This window comes from Antrostomus carolinensis, unplaced genomic scaffold (assembly GCF_000700745.2).
Source record: "Antrostomus carolinensis isolate BGI_N321 unplaced genomic scaffold, ASM70074v2 scaffold3569, whole genome shotgun sequence".
Lineage (NCBI taxonomy): Eukaryota > Metazoa > Chordata > Aves > Caprimulgiformes > Caprimulgidae > Antrostomus > Antrostomus carolinensis.
Window position 1 is genome coordinate 25,119 of NW_010339066.1, and position 17,299 is coordinate 42,417.

General features: G+C 38.7%; 1 protein-coding gene across 1 annotated transcript in view; it reads right to left on the bottom strand.

The window, feature by feature from the left end:
- CEP350 (centrosomal protein 350) overlaps nucleotides 1-17,299 on the bottom strand; it is a 63,764-nt gene that overhangs the window by 14,608 nt on the left and 31,857 nt on the right. The window contains 7 exon segments of the mRNA XM_010175696.1: nucleotides 327-487; nucleotides 4,615-4,759; nucleotides 5,980-6,191; nucleotides 7,817-8,016; nucleotides 15,417-15,574; nucleotides 16,404-16,550; nucleotides 16,940-17,027. Of these exon segments, the coding sequence (XP_010173998.1) occupies nucleotides 327-487; nucleotides 4,615-4,759; nucleotides 5,980-6,191; nucleotides 7,817-8,016; nucleotides 15,417-15,574; nucleotides 16,404-16,550; nucleotides 16,940-17,027 (1,111 nt within the window).

Sequence of the window (17,299 nt, forward strand, 5' to 3'; positions counted from 1 at the left end):
ACTCTTTAATCCAAGCCAGGATACATAAGCCTCCTGAACAGTGCTAGTAACCCATTAAAGATAAGCATTTTAAAAGGAAATGGCATTTTTCCCTCAAGGCTTTGGTTCATTATTGAAAACACCTAAATAGCCAGAACACAGTCACACTTCTATCACATACAGCTATTGTGATAAGCTGTATTCTGCCAACAGAATACAGCTGTATTCACAGCTGCCAACAGAATATTCTGTATTCACAGCTGTATTCTGCCAACAACATCCATACTACCATCATTTATCCAAGGCTAACAATCTTTTACTTTGCCCTTCTTCCTACTGTTCCTAACCTCCAGTTGTTTGATCAAACTGGCTTCCTGGGCCTTCAGTCTCTCCTTTTGCCTCTTTTTCTGTTCCTTTTTCAGCTGGTAAACCACAGACTTCCTTTTCCGCAGCTCATCCTTCAGGGCCCTGATCCGTCCTTCAATGTCACTTTGATCAGATGTGGTTTCTGAAAAAGTTTAGTTTTAGTCTTTGCAAGCTTGTGCTTCACAAAGTGGTTCTATGCAAAGCAGTGAACAGTAATTTAGTAACTGCAAAATATGGTTCAAGCAAAATATCAAAGAATTTAATGTCAACATTTAATCTTAACATAAGACTCTTAAAGTGGGATCTCAGATTCACAACACTACTATATAACATATGAAAAAGTCTTGCATCTTATTTAACTTAGAAGAGAAAGGCTCTGATACAGTAACCTGTTACCAAACTTGTTCACGTCAACCGCCCGTGTTTATGCTGCTACCTCATGAACTGCTTAGCATGCCAGCTGGTGCAGAAATTAATTTCATCTGACATATTTAAAAATATGACAACTCAAAGGTGCATACCAAAAATATATCTGAAACATTTGTTTACAATCAAAATATACAGTTTCAAGCTACAAGGTACTCTTGACTGATGAGAATCTCGCTCACAACAGTGGATTCCAAAAGCAGTTTAGGTTTCTGTCCCATTTTGATTTCTTGCCACCTAGACTAAACACATCTATGAAATGGAAAGCTGACTAGCCAACAGTTGGAAGTAAAGTCAATTTGAACAATGCAGAGATTTCCACTGTTGTCAGACCTCAGGATGACAACTTATTCAGGGTGAATGGGGCAGTGTGCTTACACACGTGGTGGACTACTCAATAATAGCTCATGCAAAGTTACTTGGCGTACCTTTGCTCCAAGTTCAATTTTACAGACCATCCTATAATGCCATTACTGGCTGTAGCTATTTTCCCCCTGAACTATTTCTTTCTTAATCATTATCCATCCCCAGAACACTCGGCAACCTGCTCTTCCAGTCCTCCTGATGATGTTCTACCTCTTTTCCCTCCAGACACTGTCCTCAGATACCTAGATCCGTTCTCTGCATGATAACCCCATTCTACCAGTAAATCTGCAACTTTCATTATTTGTGCTGTAACAACCTCTTAAGTCTCTCAGTCTATTTTATAGAGAGACTGCCTCGGTGTCTCATTACTCATTCTTTTCCACCCACCTGATTATGTTCACTTGTTTCTCATTTTAAATGTACGCCAACATAGTGCAAAACAAGATCCTTGTCCCAGATTGGTGCTACAACAATTAAGTATCAAAAACTCTTCCAAATATTTATCTGACATAGCCTTACTGGAGCTCCTCCCTGTGGCTGATGTCCCTCTTCCTCTTCTATAGCAGCAGCTGCAGCTCCTAAGAGAAGGATCTTGGCTCATTTGCTTTTCTCATGTTGAATGTTACCTATAATGTTTTCTAGACCAAAAAGTTTGGATGCTTATAAACACCAATTGCTTTACTGAACATCCTAAAAAGTAAATCACCAGTACTATTTGTAGGAACAGCTGGGCATTTTGCTAGTCAATCTCATTTCTCAAGGCAACAGACCATCATAATGAAGGATTTAATCAACAATAGCCAGTAAATACAATCAAAATACTGTATTTTTTTCCATTAACAACTACTGCTAACCATTTAGAGAATAATAATAATAATAAAAAAAAAACCAGTACAAAAAGAATGGAATCTCAATTGCTAATCAGGAGTACTCGTTGATGCCAATGTCGTTAACAACTCCTCCCAAATAGTAAGTGACCACTATGTAATTATAGCTTTTCTTGATCAACTCACAAGGGAAAGATCTGTACATGCTTTAGTCTTTGACGACCTTGTCTACGCACGCATTGGACTGACGTAGCAATGACTTCACTACTACTCAGCAGCTTGAAGATTTGTCTCCTTACAATGGAATGATTTATTGTGAAACCAGCACCATCCTAATTGGCTTCCCGCCTCTTATACCTCTCTTCAGCATTTGAAATCAAAGACTGCAAATAATTTATTTGAAAAAAGTTTATTTTCATGATTACTGTTGTCTGCTCTGCTTTTCATAGTGGCTTCCTTATATGGTTTCTCAGGCAGAACTTGAAAATAACTTTATCAAGCGGCTGAATTCTTCACTGTGATGCAAACTGCCCTCCAGACAGCATCCCAATACATATTACTCAGTGCAAATATCTAAGTGTTACGTATTAATTTCTCTATCCAGCAGAACAGCTGCCTCAAAATTACCGTGTTCCTATTGTATTTACATACATACTAACAAAAAAAAAAAATAATTAGAATATTATTAAACTTGCTACATCAAGCACCACGAAGACAGGATATGTCTGCACACCAATCTATCACAAAAAACAGCCAGTACATACAATAGAACCATCTAATTCCTTTTCCATTAAAGACTCACTGATCGTTTAGGGAATTAAAAAAAAACAAGCAGGAAAATGCTCTCTCATTTGCTAATAAGTATTTTAACGATGCTGTATGAACTGCACCGTGGAATACAAGACCTTTTAGAGACTAAAAGCACAGAAAGGTTCAAAACAGACTTCAGAGCCTAACAGAGCTGATGATGGTGACCCACTGAACGGTGGCTCAGGAAGTCCTGCAATGCATGTGACTAACGGACTGAGAGCACACCAGGGAAAGGGCTGCTCTGTACGAGTTCACTTTGAAGTGAACCAGCGGTGGTCCCCAGGGTTGGTACTGGGTCCTGTCTTGTTTAACACCTTCACCAATGACCTGGATGTAGGGGTAGAGTCCATCCTCAGCAAGTTTGCTGATGATACAAAGTTGGGAGGAGTGGCTGACACACTAGAAGGCTGTGCTGCCATTCAACGAGACCTGGACATGTTGGCAGAAAGGAACCTGATGAGGTTCAACAAGAGCAAGTGCAGAGTGCTTCACCTGGGGAGGAATAACCGCATGGACCAGTACAGGTTAGGGGCTGACCTGCTGGAGAGGAGCTCTGTAGAGAAGGACCAGTGTGTGCTGGTGGACAGCAGGCTGGCCATGAGCCAGCACTGTGACCTTGTGGCCAGGGAGGCCAACAGTATCTGGGGTGCATTAAAAAGCGTGTGGCCAGCAGGTCAAGGGAGGTTCTCCTCCCCCTCTACTCTGCCCTGGTGAGGCCACATCTAGAATATTGTGTCCAGTTGTGGTCCGGGGGAGGCCACAAAGATGATGAGGGGCCTGGAGCATCTCCTGTGTAAGGAAAGGCTGAGAGAGCTGGGACTCTTCAGCCTGGAGAAGAGCAGCCTGAGAGGAGATCTTATCAAAGTCTATAAATACATGAAGTGCGGGGGCCAAATGGATGGGGCTGGGCTTTTTTCAGTAGTACCCTGTGACAAGACAAGAGGCAATGGGCAAAAAATGGAACACTTAAAGTTCCAGACAAACTTAAGGAAAAACTTCTTTCCTGTGAGGGTGCCAGAGCCCTGGGACAGGCTGCCCAGAGAGGGAGTGGAGTCTCCATCTCTGGAGATGTTCAAAATCCACCTGGACACTTTCCAGTTCAACCTGCTGTAGGAAACCCGCTTTAGCAGGGGAGTTGGACTGGATGATCTCCTGAGGTCCCTTCCAACCCCACCATTCTGTGACTGTAATTTCTCTCCCTCAGCATTTACTGGTAGCCAGCTCAGATACTGGATAAAAGACCTGTGACAAAGAGTTCATATAGTAGTAGATCTTGTATTTCATAGCTCAAAATGCAACCTTAAGCCCTATTTTACTGCACACAGTTCAAACACTCCTCCAAAAGTAAAAGTGTATGTCCTGAAGTATCCATGACAGTGCAGGTCCAACAGCCTCACTCATACTGCCATAACAACAGAGCTATACTGCTTCTGGAGCCCGGCTGCGTTCAGGAGGACAATCATGTTCATATGCTGCTAAAAAGCTTTCTTACAATATGAGGGGTGAAGAAGTGTCACCTGTTAAAAGCACAGCCAACTTTGGTATTTTTAAATTCTAGGGCCACCTTAACTATTGAATCTTACCTTCTTCATACCTGTTTGTAGAAATCTGTGTTGCTTTCTAAAAGGAGAGATAATATATAGACCTTCTTACATTAAGACCTTCTTAAGCTGAAGTGATCAAATTCATAATGGGAAAATACTCCCACAAAGCTCCAAACCTTGGCAATTTCCCGGAATTTCTGTCTGCCTTCCCATATCTATGTCTGCATTTCAAGTTTAATTGTTCAAAGGAAAAGCTTTGGAAAAGCAATTAAAACCCAAGCAGATATTACACTTACCTGACTGTGTCATAGATAAAGATTCATCGGACCAGTTGTGAGATATCTGATGAGACTTCACAGGTGACCGCAGCTGTCCTCCAGTTCTATGGCTGCCTTTGCTGGAATCTTGCTTTGATACAGATATGCTGCTTTTGGGAGGAGACTATGAGAGAAGAAAAGGACAAATAGGCAATTGCTTGTGAAGCTCAGTTTGAAAGTAGGAGATCATTCTAAGCAGGAGCTAGTTACAAGGAAAGAACAGCATGACTAGAGAACATCTCATAAACAGTGGCACCTATCCAGCTATCTTAAAAACAATTTAATCTTAGTTTGCTAGACAATAAAAATAAAAATACCAAGAGCAGCAATAGGTGACTGCTTACTTGGAGCTTAGATTTCAGTAAACCTGCTTAGACTACTCCACTACCACCAAAGTGAACTGACATGGTTCTGACTCACAGGTGTTCAATACAGTTTACGTAATCTCATTTGGTAACCACCACGGCAATAAAAACCCATACTAAATATGTCTGTGAAACCAAAAGGACCATTTCATGCAAGAGGTGCAAGATGCCAATCTAAATCAGTAAAACAGAGTACTATTTCTCTGTAGCCAGGCAAAAAATTCCAAGAGCAAATATTCTTCCCAAATGCTCTTACTGCTGTAACATTATACCACAAACCTTTCACACACCTTGAATGTAACCTCGAGCACATATTAGACATTTTACCTTACTATCTTCTCAGCAAACTTTCCAAGAAAGTATTTGTATTAAGTTTAGTTCTTTCACCCCACAGACACTGCATTTTCTGTCTCACTAATTATCAGAATGAAACTTATCAAAATTGACAACCAAGTAGAAATAGTAGTTGGGAATGGAACAGTAAAGCAGAATTAGCTAGCAAGCAGAAAGAATCTGAAACCCTAAGGACTGTGCATGAGGTCAGAGCTCTTCTTCTTCATCCTATAGCTATACTTTGAGATACCTTACTTGCAAGTAAAGCAAAGCGGAAAAGCAGAGCATAATTTCCATGGCCTCAAAGAATTCATACAATGGTAACAAGCTAGCCTACAGCTAATTCACACTGGTAAACTGGGTCAGTGTTCCACCACTTAATACTGCATACCTACGTGACATACGCAAAACATTTTGCAAGACTACCCACAAGTTTAAAAATACCTAAACTCTGTGCTGAAGCAATTTTTCAAGACTTCAAAGAACCTATCTGATCCCAGTGTTTATTCACAGTAATGTAAAATGGTGTTGCAAACACAGAGAATAGTTTAATCTCTGCTTTGACAAGTAGGACAGCTATACTTACTACTTCTCTGATAGCCTTTTACAAGCGTAAGAATACATATGGCATAAAAAGCTCACTCACAAGTTTGCCAGGTGAGGTAGAGGACTTGAACTCTTCAGAATAAACCATTTCTTCATTAGGTGTACTCCGATCTGGGCTTTCTGGTTGTCCATGGCCCATAGTCTCTGATGGGATAGAATCAGCAGCTAGACTGCCAAGTTCTTCTGGGATAGAGCTTTCACTGTTCAGATGAGAGCAAGAAGGCACTGGAGACTCTTCTTCACTAGCTGTTTCTGAGATCAAATAACGAGAGAAAAAAACCAAAGCACCTAAGAACTTGCACTGACTTATATGCCTACAGAGATTCTGCTGCCTGTGTATAAACTAGTAACTGCTACCAACATATTCCAAATTGAGAAGTGTTGTTTTACTCACCTAGACACCGAGGGTTGAATATTTAGCAAGAACAAGCATGTTTACCAGAGAACTATGATTAAAACTGCAAATGTTCTTAGTGATTGCTGAATGTCTAAAATAAAGAGGTTTTCAGGATATTCTAACATTTCTCAGACAACACACTCCAAAAAGATCATTAGGAAAACTTGTCCTTCCAGTTGACCATACCCCAGCAAGAGTCACTATTAGTCTGAAGAAGTCACGGAGGAGCATATAATCTGCAAGCCAGATCTTGAATTTAGAATGGATTGCTTCCTTTACAGTAGCTGCAGAAAACATTTTAATGTTATGATTTCATCATGAGTCTCTCAACTGGCAACAAGTTAAATAATAAGTTGCTTTTTCAATATTCCTGTTTACTAAATTCCGCAGGAGTCACTTCAGCATTACTGAAGCAGCCATGGAGAACTAGTCAATATTTGAGCAAAGGCTGGGGGAGAGGCACTTCTGAAGCAGAGCTGTGCTCCAGTGCTTGCTGGTAGATACAATTAATAGAAAGCAAATGTATTTGATGAGATGTATATGAATTGATGAGAATTCAATATTCATGCTGAATTTTTGTTCATTGGAACTTACTGACTCATACACATACCATCTTTAAAACGTTTCACAACGTCTAAAATCCACATGACTGTTTTCAGTAACAACTATAATAGGGTATGATTCTGAATTCCCTCTGCATATTCAAAGGACATGCTGCCTGCTTTCAGCAAAGGAGGGAAAAAAGGAAAATTGATTATTTCTAGAACAGTCCCTGAAGTTTCATTATTTTCTCCCACTGCAATCCAGTTCTCTGTGCTTCATGCTGGAAGTATGGTCCACTTAAGACATAACAGGAAAGCTGTAGCTCCCAGCATCTGGGAACTTATTTTTCCTCACAATAGCATTATTTATACAAATTACATGCTAGCATACTTTAGCACAGTTGTAGATTTTCAAAGAGTTATACTGCATTAACAACAGAGGGAAGAAAAAAATACTTTGATTTTTTTGAAAACACAGACAAGGGGAAAGCAGCCCTTGGTAAGAGCCATCCTCACCAATAGTAGTAATAAGGCTAAAGGAGAGATGCTCAAACAGCGCTGCAGGGGAAAATGGTTTTAATGGAAATAAGTTTGTAAGATGATTGGCAAAAGATCATGTACTATTTTTGTTTTGAAAGAGAGAATATAGTTTAAATTGTATGTAGAGACATTTGATAGGCCTATGCTGCACAGTTCACTTGAGAAGATATACAGCAAAGGAAGACTATGCATTTAACTAAGGTATAAAATAGGACTGAATAGAACAAGGCAACAGAAGGCAGAAAAGAGTGCAGAAATCAAGATTCTAAGAGTGTCCAGAGAAGAACAAGCACCACCAAAACATCAGAAAGAGGAAGAAAGTGCAAACCTAAGCAATCACGGTGTCAAATTATGCTTTACTCTTGTCATTTGCATCACTTTCCTCCACTTCCTATTACCTTTGGGCTCAGTTCTCTGATCTCCCAGCTCTTTCTTGGCTACTTTGGTTTTGAGCAGCTCCTTGTCCCAGGCAGCTAGAGCCTGCTTTTCTATCCGCCGTATTTCTGCTTCCTCTGCATCCAGGCGACGCTTCCACTCCAACAATTCTTCAGCATGTTGTCGACGCTGCATCAGCTTCTGCTCTCGTTTAGTCAGGAACCTGACAGACAGAGCAGAAGACAATGGGAAAACAGCCAACCACACTCAAAGGTCCCAATACCCATATGCTCTATTGCCACGATTCCCAGAAAAATAGCTGTTCAAATTGTTTTCTAGGACAATATCCACACTAACTACTATCTCCCAGACTTCTGATGTGCTGCTGAAAAAAATTGCAAGTAGACAAGAGGTTTTTTCTTTGCAGTAAGTAAAGTCTACGTACAACATATTGTAAACATGCTACTTACATTTTAAAGATCTCCAAAATAATTAAAAATGCTACTAACTATTCACTAAAATGAACAGGATAAGCTCCCAATTTCAGCACATGACAAGTACCTGGGGTATTAAACTGGAACCCTCAAGAAAGCAGTGACTGAAAAATGAACCTTTATTTTTTATAATATCAATGACAAAAATTGTAACCCCAGTTGCCCCACAGATCTTTCCAAATACATAATTATAAGATAAGGTGATTCTTTACTAATAGTTCTCCTGAATTTCTGGAGCCTTTATCCTTCTTCCTTTGAGCATCTTTTTAATGGATCACCACACTTGGAATGTTAATTGTGAGCTGACAGCATCAAGAAAATAAGGATGCAGGACTACTTTTTCCAAACTACTAACATATCTGGCTGCTAGTTTAAGAATAGATAAAAAGTAAAGCTCATGCTGAAAATTAGCAGATAATTTCTGTCTGACAAAGATTTCTTAAGTGACCCATGAAACCTCAAAAAAGAGAAAATTCTTATAGAACTTTGTAGGTATGAACAGGCTTGAGTGTATATACTAGTTCTGTTTGCCAGCTCATGAACAACAGTATCTCTGGTCTTATTTCTAAACACTGAAGTAACCAAGACCATAGCATTTAACCTCTAAGAGAGTAAATAGAAGTAAGTTCAACATCAATTGCACACACTTCCTCTGACAAGCCAAGTCTAGAGAAGAGACTACACTGAAATTTTAAATTCATCTCCTACACTGAAATTTTTAAGATGTCATAGAATGACTCTGTAGGAAATGCGTGGTTTGCCAGCTAGTGAGAGTTTGTCATTGGTACAGAAGGTGTGGGGTCTATAAAAAGGCAGTCTTCAAAGACTTGTGATATTTTGCTTTGCAAATGTCTTTATAATTTGTAATTTTCAAGCCATCCCAAACACGTAGCATCAATTTTCTTTAAACTGCAAAGCAGATAATAATATAATTTGTGGTTTTTAATCTCTCAGGTTTCAAAAAAACTCTTCTACAGAGATTGGAATGACCAACTGGCTAATCTGCAGGTCTCACCTGCTAAGGGACATTTCTTGTTTCCTCATTTAGCATTCATTCTGTTCCCTGGAAAAGTGAGCTGGGAACTGGTCAGAAAGGTTAGGATTGAGATAAGTCTTTCTCTAAGACAGATTCAGGTAAGGTGGACAAGCTATGATGTGAAGATAAAAGTTTCAGAAGACGGTAAGACATGCCCAAAATCATCTTTCCTATGGTCAAAACAAGAGCAGGTGAAAAACAGAAGCACCTCAAGAGTCTCTGGAACACCTGCCACCTTCAAGCTGACAGACTCCACGATTTTGCACATTACTTTATCACTTTCTATAGACAAACATCAAACACCATCTACTCTTAGGCACAACCAACAGATTAATATTGTTTTGAAACTAGACTACCAACAGCAATTGCATTACAAACATGACATGGACAGTCATGCTTACATTGTGTCTTTCACCAGCACTATTAGATTTATCAGCTCTCACTTTCAGATACACAACAGTGCCAATTAGTCTAGCAGATCATGTATTTGGAACTCATTATGGATGTCATTATTACAATGATCTCAATATAAAAGGCAACTTTTTCTTCTTCCTTCACCCACTGATTTCATCACAATGTCTGGATCTTCACAGCTGGATCTTGAGGGAGGCAAATCCAGTTGAAACAAAATGCAAGAGAAAGGCTGAAATAAATGGATTCAAAAGAGCAGGACTCCCATAAAAGCAGATGTCAAATGAATTAACCCAGAAGAGCACAAGCAGGAGAATTAACTAAATGACCATGAAACTAATCACCACACAAAGACTACTTAACAAGAAAGATAGGTGAAAAGAAGTGATGTGAGAGAAAGAAGGTTCCAACATTAAACTTAGAGGAAGAGGAGAATGAAAGCAACATGGCTAAAGATGCAGACCCTTTTATAACCCTGGGGTTTAAAAGGTCAGAGCCACAAGATAGCATACACATTGCCTTAATATTTACTACAGTCTAGAGGGTTCCAGTTGCAACACCAAAGGTACACATTTATCCTCAAAAGCAGAGGCACCTTCACAGGAAAAAACAAAACCAAACAAAAAACATAAATGCAAACCCACATCTGGCATCTATGAAGCAAGAAATCTGGGGGAGCAAAAAGCAAGCAGCAGCACTCAGATTACACCAGCATGATGTGAAAGTCTAACTATTTCTCTGGTGCTAAGATCACACATTTTAGCCATGCATTCCAAATATTAACCTGGAAGCATTCACCTGCTGCTCTAACCTGTACTTGTACATTCATATCCCAGGTATACAGACTTTAAACCCAAACTAGACAGCTTCAGCAGCTATTGTGAAGCAGTGATCAGTAAGTGGGAACAAAGTGAACTGTCTGTCTGCTACTTCAGAACACAGTAGTAGAATCGTAGATTACCCTCCCCTACCACCTACCATGGGCTGGGACACCTTTTACCAGATCAGGTTGTTCAAAGCCTGATCCAACCTGACCCTGAACACTTTCAGGTTTGGGACATCCACAACTTATCTGGGAAACCTGTGCCAGTGTCTCACCACTGTTATAATAAAAAAAGGTCTTCCTTACCCTCTCTCAGTCTAAAGCTGTTACCCCTTGTCCTATCACTACAGGCCCCAGTAAAAAGTCTCTCCCCATTTTTCTTATAAGCCCACTTTATATATTGAAAAGTCACAATAATGTCTCCCCAGAGCTTTCTCTTCACCAGGCTGAACAACCCCAACTCTTTCAGCCTTTCTTCATAGGAATGGTGATCCAGCCCTCTGATCATTTTTGTGACTTCCTCTGGACCCACTACAAAAGGTCTAATGTCTTTCTCTTTCTGGGGACTCCAGAACTGGATGCAGTACTCCAGGTGGGGTCTCATGAGAGCAGAGTAGAGGAGGAGCATTACCTCCCTTGACCTGCTGGCCATGCTTCTTTTTAAGCCATCCAGGACATGGCTGGTGTTCTGGGCTGCAAGTGCACATGGCCAGCTCATATCCAATCTTCTGTCCATCAGCATCCCCAAGTCCTTCTCTGCAGGGCTGCTCTCAATCCATTCATCCCTCAGTCTGCATTTATACTGAGGATTGCCCTGACTCAGGTGCAGGACTTTGCACTTGGCTTTATTGACCTTCATGAGACTCCTCAAGCGTGTCAAGGTCTCTCTAGATGGCATCCCTTTCCTCTAGTTAATCAACTGCACTACTCAGCTCAGTGTCACCTGCAAACTTGCTAAGGGTGCACCCAAACCCATGACATCATTAATAAAGATCTGGAAACAGTGAGGGAAGTGTTAAAGACATTCACTGATGAAGAATCTCTTGACTTCCTAGGACTGAACAGAGCATGCTCTATCAAAGAGTCTATCGCTTGAGAAAGATACAGTTACCTGACCAATTGGTTGTAGATATACAGCTGGAATTTGGGGTGGAGGTTGGGAAAACAGACACTGAGAGAGGCCCAGTGGTGAGACGTAAAGACAGAGAAGAAGTAGTGAACAGGAGAGCAGTGTCTACAAAATAAGGAGGAAGAGTTTAAAACTAAGATAGCAAAAAAGGCAGAAAGAACGAGAAAGGATAGCATCTAGTAAAGAACTTTAAAATTAATTGCATTTAACATTGTATAGTTATTACCCAACATCTTAAGTAGAAAAACTATACACTGTTATGCAGAAGTTAATAGAACATTTACACTTATAACTCTTCATTTTCTGTTAATCAAAGGCAAGCTACTTTCATATTGCTATATTTTTCTTTATATTTTGTAAGGAGTTTTATTACTCTGATGTAGACTTCCACATGTACCGGTTAACATATCTCAACCTGATCTTTTTGCAGCTCCTACTATACTGTCAATAGAGTATATTATCAGCATTAAACAGCACACTGGTTTTGCAATATGAACAACTTTGCTACTCTGAAAATTTAAACACATTTTCATTCACCTGGCGAAACCTCAGTAAAATTATTTCTCCAAAGGTAAGCACCAGTGAAAGGGCAAAAAAAAGAGATTAAGTAATGAATTTTTAGAACATGAGTAATTCCAGGAAAAGTCTGAGATACACCTGTAATTCAACTTCTAGCTGCTATTTTGGTTTTTTGGGGTTTTTTTTTGCAAAGTACAGACTTGGTCTCAGAACACTCATGTATAGTCTCTTTCATTTGAAGTACTAACTGCAGAAAGATAATGCCTGTTGGTTTTTTTAAAAAAAATCTACTTAAACTTACAGCTATGCTTAAAATGGTATTTCCTAATAAATTACCATTTTAAGCTAATTCCTAGTGAATTATCATACTTATAGAAAAATACTACGCTCCATACAGCTCCAGATAGCTCTATCAACTACAACGCAAGCTAAGCAGCATATTAAGGGAAAGCAAAAGAAAATGAGCATCAGTTCTTCTGCTGCAGACTGTCATTAAAGTTGCATATGAAAGGCAAGCAAGGGGAAGTGGTTAATTCTCTTTGACAGAGCATGCTCCTGTTCACATGCAAGCTACACAGACTCATCAATTAAAATCAGAACAGAACTATTATTTCATTCCCCTTTTAGCAGAAGAGAAATATTAAAGCTGCCTCATAAGTAAGGAAGCCAAAGGTTTTGCATCTTGCTGTGGAGTACAGCAAATCCAGAATATCAGGCTTCCCCAATTCCTTCCTCTAGCTCCTCTGTACTTTACTCATCATTCAGCTTCTTCCCTTTTGCCATATCTCACAACCTGATTGATTCCCTTCAAATGGCAGCTTCCTATCATTACACCCCAAACCAAACATCTTATTCTACTATGTTAATGTTCATATGCATTTTACAAATAAGGACATTAAAAAAAAGATACCAGGTCAGCACTGTTTTTCAATCAATAAGCACTGCTGTCACTGCAAGAGGAGTGCAAAAGCTGCACAATTAGGAAGACGGAGTTCTAGAGAAACATTTATGTTTACACAAAATACTAATTCCTTTAAACATATATAGCAATCTAATACCAAACTATCAAACCAAAAACACCTGAACACATATATCATACACAGTATCTACTTGTTCTGCCTAAAAGCAATTGTTTCAGTTCAAATGCTGCTATCTATCTTTTGAAAAGTATTCTCCAGGTCAGAAGTATTTTCATCTGATGATTAAAATATCTTTAATACTAGAACATACTTTGTATCTACTACTATCCCTCATTTATTAATAAGTAATTCTTTCTGCAATTGTAAATGTTGCTTAGAAATGAAGGTACTTTGAAAAAACAAGATTTCAAAAACAATATTGATAAAACCACTACCTGATAAAAAGTGGCAAAGGAAGTCTTGAATATAAAAGTATATTTGTCATCTCTTATAGTATTAATACTGTATTAATACTACATCTCAAAATTCGTAAGCTGTAACTTGGTTTTGTATCATCATTTGAAACTTTGTATGTTGAATCTCAGGTGGACAAAAATAAGATAAAGACCCTCTTTGTAATAAGAAAAATAGGATCAGAAGAAAAATCTTGTTTTCTTGAAATCCTAGACATCAAAATGGCCTAGAGAGCACATCCTTTTCAAGCCTCCATATTAAGCCATTTAACAGCCTCAAATCACATTTTGAGAAAGTTTGTTGCTATAACAACGAGGTGGTTTTCACATGACTTAGAATGCCAAGAATTTAGTTTTGGAAATATGACACTTCAGAAACCTGAAATAATTTGTGATTTTGACTGTTCAGTTTACCACATCCTACCAGAAGAGTCTGAATAAAATAGTAAGCAATTCAGGCTAGAACATGAAAACCATGTAACGATAACATGTTTTTGGTTTTTTCCTACTTATACCAAATCCTCACTTACTACTATCATTATCTTCATCATATATAAATACATGCGAGTGTGGGAAATGTGCTACTCAAATGATTACAAGCAAATAGGGTGCCAAGGAGTCACAGAGAACTTGCCTTTAAAAATGGCAGTGCTTGTTTTTTGGTATTTTATCCAGTTCTGTTAGGAGTCTCAAGAGAAAAAACATGATGACCCATATGGACTAAAATATAGTGACATACCTTGGTTATTAAGTTCAAATAAATTGTTTAATAGAAGACTGTTTCTTGTGGCAACTGGCAGAGGCCAGACTTTTATTTTAGTCTCAAATAATAATTTAAGGCTTCAAACTAATGAGCACATGCTGGTAAAACATTTGGGATGTTTAGTACAGACAAAGTAATTCCTACACTGAAAAGATGCAGAAACAATTTTTGACTCAAAACAGTTTAACAGGTGAAATCAACAGATTCAGTCATAATTTTCAGACCCAGGAACTGCTCATACACTTCATTATTTCCTCTGAAGACTGACAAGCGTTTTCAAATTTTTTCCAGCCTGTGGACCACACAGAAGGAAAAGAAAGGCCTTATTAACTGCCTGTCTTCTCAGTCACACACGTACCACCTCCGTTAATTAAGAAAATACTTACAGAAATCATCCCCGGCTGATTTTCATGCAATTAGAATTCAAATTCAGCAGCTGGATAATGAGGTAGAAATCACGTGCCCAACAAGTTCAATGACTTTCTGTGAGCCAGATCTCAATCTCAGTTACTAGTTTTTGCATAAGACTATTGCTATTTACAACTTACGCTTCAATTCAAGATAAAACCTGGAACTGTAATTCCAGAGTCTCACTCCCTATATTTTTTTTCTCCCCTTAAGACAGAAAGGGAGGTACAAAATACAGGCACCATTTTGAACATATGACTTCAGGTCTCTCATTGCAAGAGGAACTCCAACAAGCTGTACTGTCAAGCTGGAGCCCATCCAAGTTCCTTGTACGTACAAACATCAAAATCTCTTAAACTGATGTGCTTTTATCAACTCTATCAAGTCCAAAGACTATTAAAACCAATCTTCTATAATAAAACCTTGACCACCCAGACTGCCAGCTAACAATGTTTGAATCTCAGTATTCATGCAAGAATTGTAGCCTTTACAATATTACATTCAATGATTAATACGGTTCTATTAATGCTTCAGGCAACTGTGATCAAAGTGTATGTGATATCAATATCTATAATTTTTCTGATAGCCATTTCAGTGCAGACACTGGGCAAACCAACTTGTTTTATTAAAATAGTAAACTTTTGTATAAGAAAAAAAAAATTAATTACTTTTCATCCATTCTGCTGCGCATTTTTTTAAGTTTCTGCATAATGCTACTAGTCTCACTGCTGGAGATTGAGATTGGGGAAGGGCTGCGTGTTTCTGCATCAGTTGGGAGTGGGCTAGAACCATTGCTCTGCTTGATGTCATCCTCACTGTGAAGCTCCTGCAATTAAAGTGGTAAAAAAAAAAAAAAGTAACATTAAAAGTAAGGAAAGTTATTCTACAATCTCTTTAAAAATTGTGTTAATTTAGTTTACGTCTTAATCCCAAGATTACATCAAGTACTACTTTAGATAAGTCTATCTACCTGCACGTTTAACTTCATTTTCCAACTTCATTTTTATTTGTCACGAAGTTTTTTAGTACAAACTTTTTCTCCATAACTTAAGTTCTCCCCTAACTGTATCTAGAACAAAAAACCCACTAGAATTCACTTACACAAACAGGAATCCAATCCTTTCTACGCTACTACTATTAAACTTGTCTCTCCTCAAAATTTTGTAGAGGGAGACAGTTACCAAAATCCCATCTTGCTATCTGGTAAAGCAGATGCAAGAAACTTAGTGTATTGACACTAACACACACACACACACACACACACACACAAAGCAGCAAGTTTGGGGTTTAGCGCTGACATTTAGTACTTTGAGATCTAATAAATAATCAAACAAAATCAGAGCCTGAGAGATCTCAGCATCAAAAAACTGGTATTCCCAAAGTCATTAGTTAAGCTTGAGAATTAACAAACACCATCTTCTGCCTAGTTAAAACAAAAACATTTTATAACTTCTCCAAATGCATTTCCTTAAACGATGCTTCAAAGAAACTAAACATAAAATTGCTGAGATAAGGAGGATGAGGCTGTTTGAGGCAGACAAAACTTCCAAGTGATAGGTCCAATCTAATAGCTTTCCATTCCTATAAACACTGAAGTCAAATACCACATGCACGGCCAAAGAGGGAAGAGTCCAGCTTCTGTACCGAACACTCACCAGCTTGTTTTCTCCTGCAGACTTTAGTTTTTCCTGCAGTTTCATTGTCGTCTGACGGATTCGTTCTATTTCTGCCTGTTGTTTAAGGATCAGCTGTCTCTCCTTCCGAGCAGCCTTGTTAGCCTCTTGAAGACGCTTAATTTCTGCCTTTTAGGTAAAAAAGATTAAGCATAAGAACTACAACAAACAGCTCTCAAGAACACACTCTAATGCTGCCACAGTGTCCTTGCCATGGGTTTAAAATTACTGCAATTACATGATGAAGTAATTAGCCTAAACTTCAGCAGAAAAGAACAGAAGATCAATTATTACTTCTAAGTCTCAACCACTGAGATTACTGATACAAAAAGGACCCTTTAAAACAATGTATTAAATACTACTGAAATGGAAATAAAACTTACTGATAAGAAACACTGCTAGCTTCCAGTTCAAAAGCCTGGTATGGAGTTTTCTCAATTCTTAGCTTTTACAGGGTCTAAAACTTTTAATGGCTACACAGAGGTTTCAACAGGATCTTCCTAGAGGGTATCAGTTACCTTTTCCTGCTGTAATCTCAGCAGCAGACCACGCTGCCTCTTTCGAATAGGAGGCATCTTATCATCCTCTCCCTTGTCTCGCAAATGCCTGCAAACAGATTAGAAGTAGAGCCTGCAGGTTAGGAAAAGTAAACTTTTGTATATGCCTGTACTCAATCAACAGCATGCTCTATAGTGGAATATTTTGTACTGTTTAGTGAGACACACATAGTTAAAAGTCCAGTGCAGGTAACAGGGGATCTCACATGAATGGGCAGAAGTTCTGCAGAGGTAGCACACTCACCATTTGAGAAAAACAAAAGGAAGGATGCTTGGGTCACTACCTCACAATCTTCTGTCAAACCCACAATGACAAGAAAT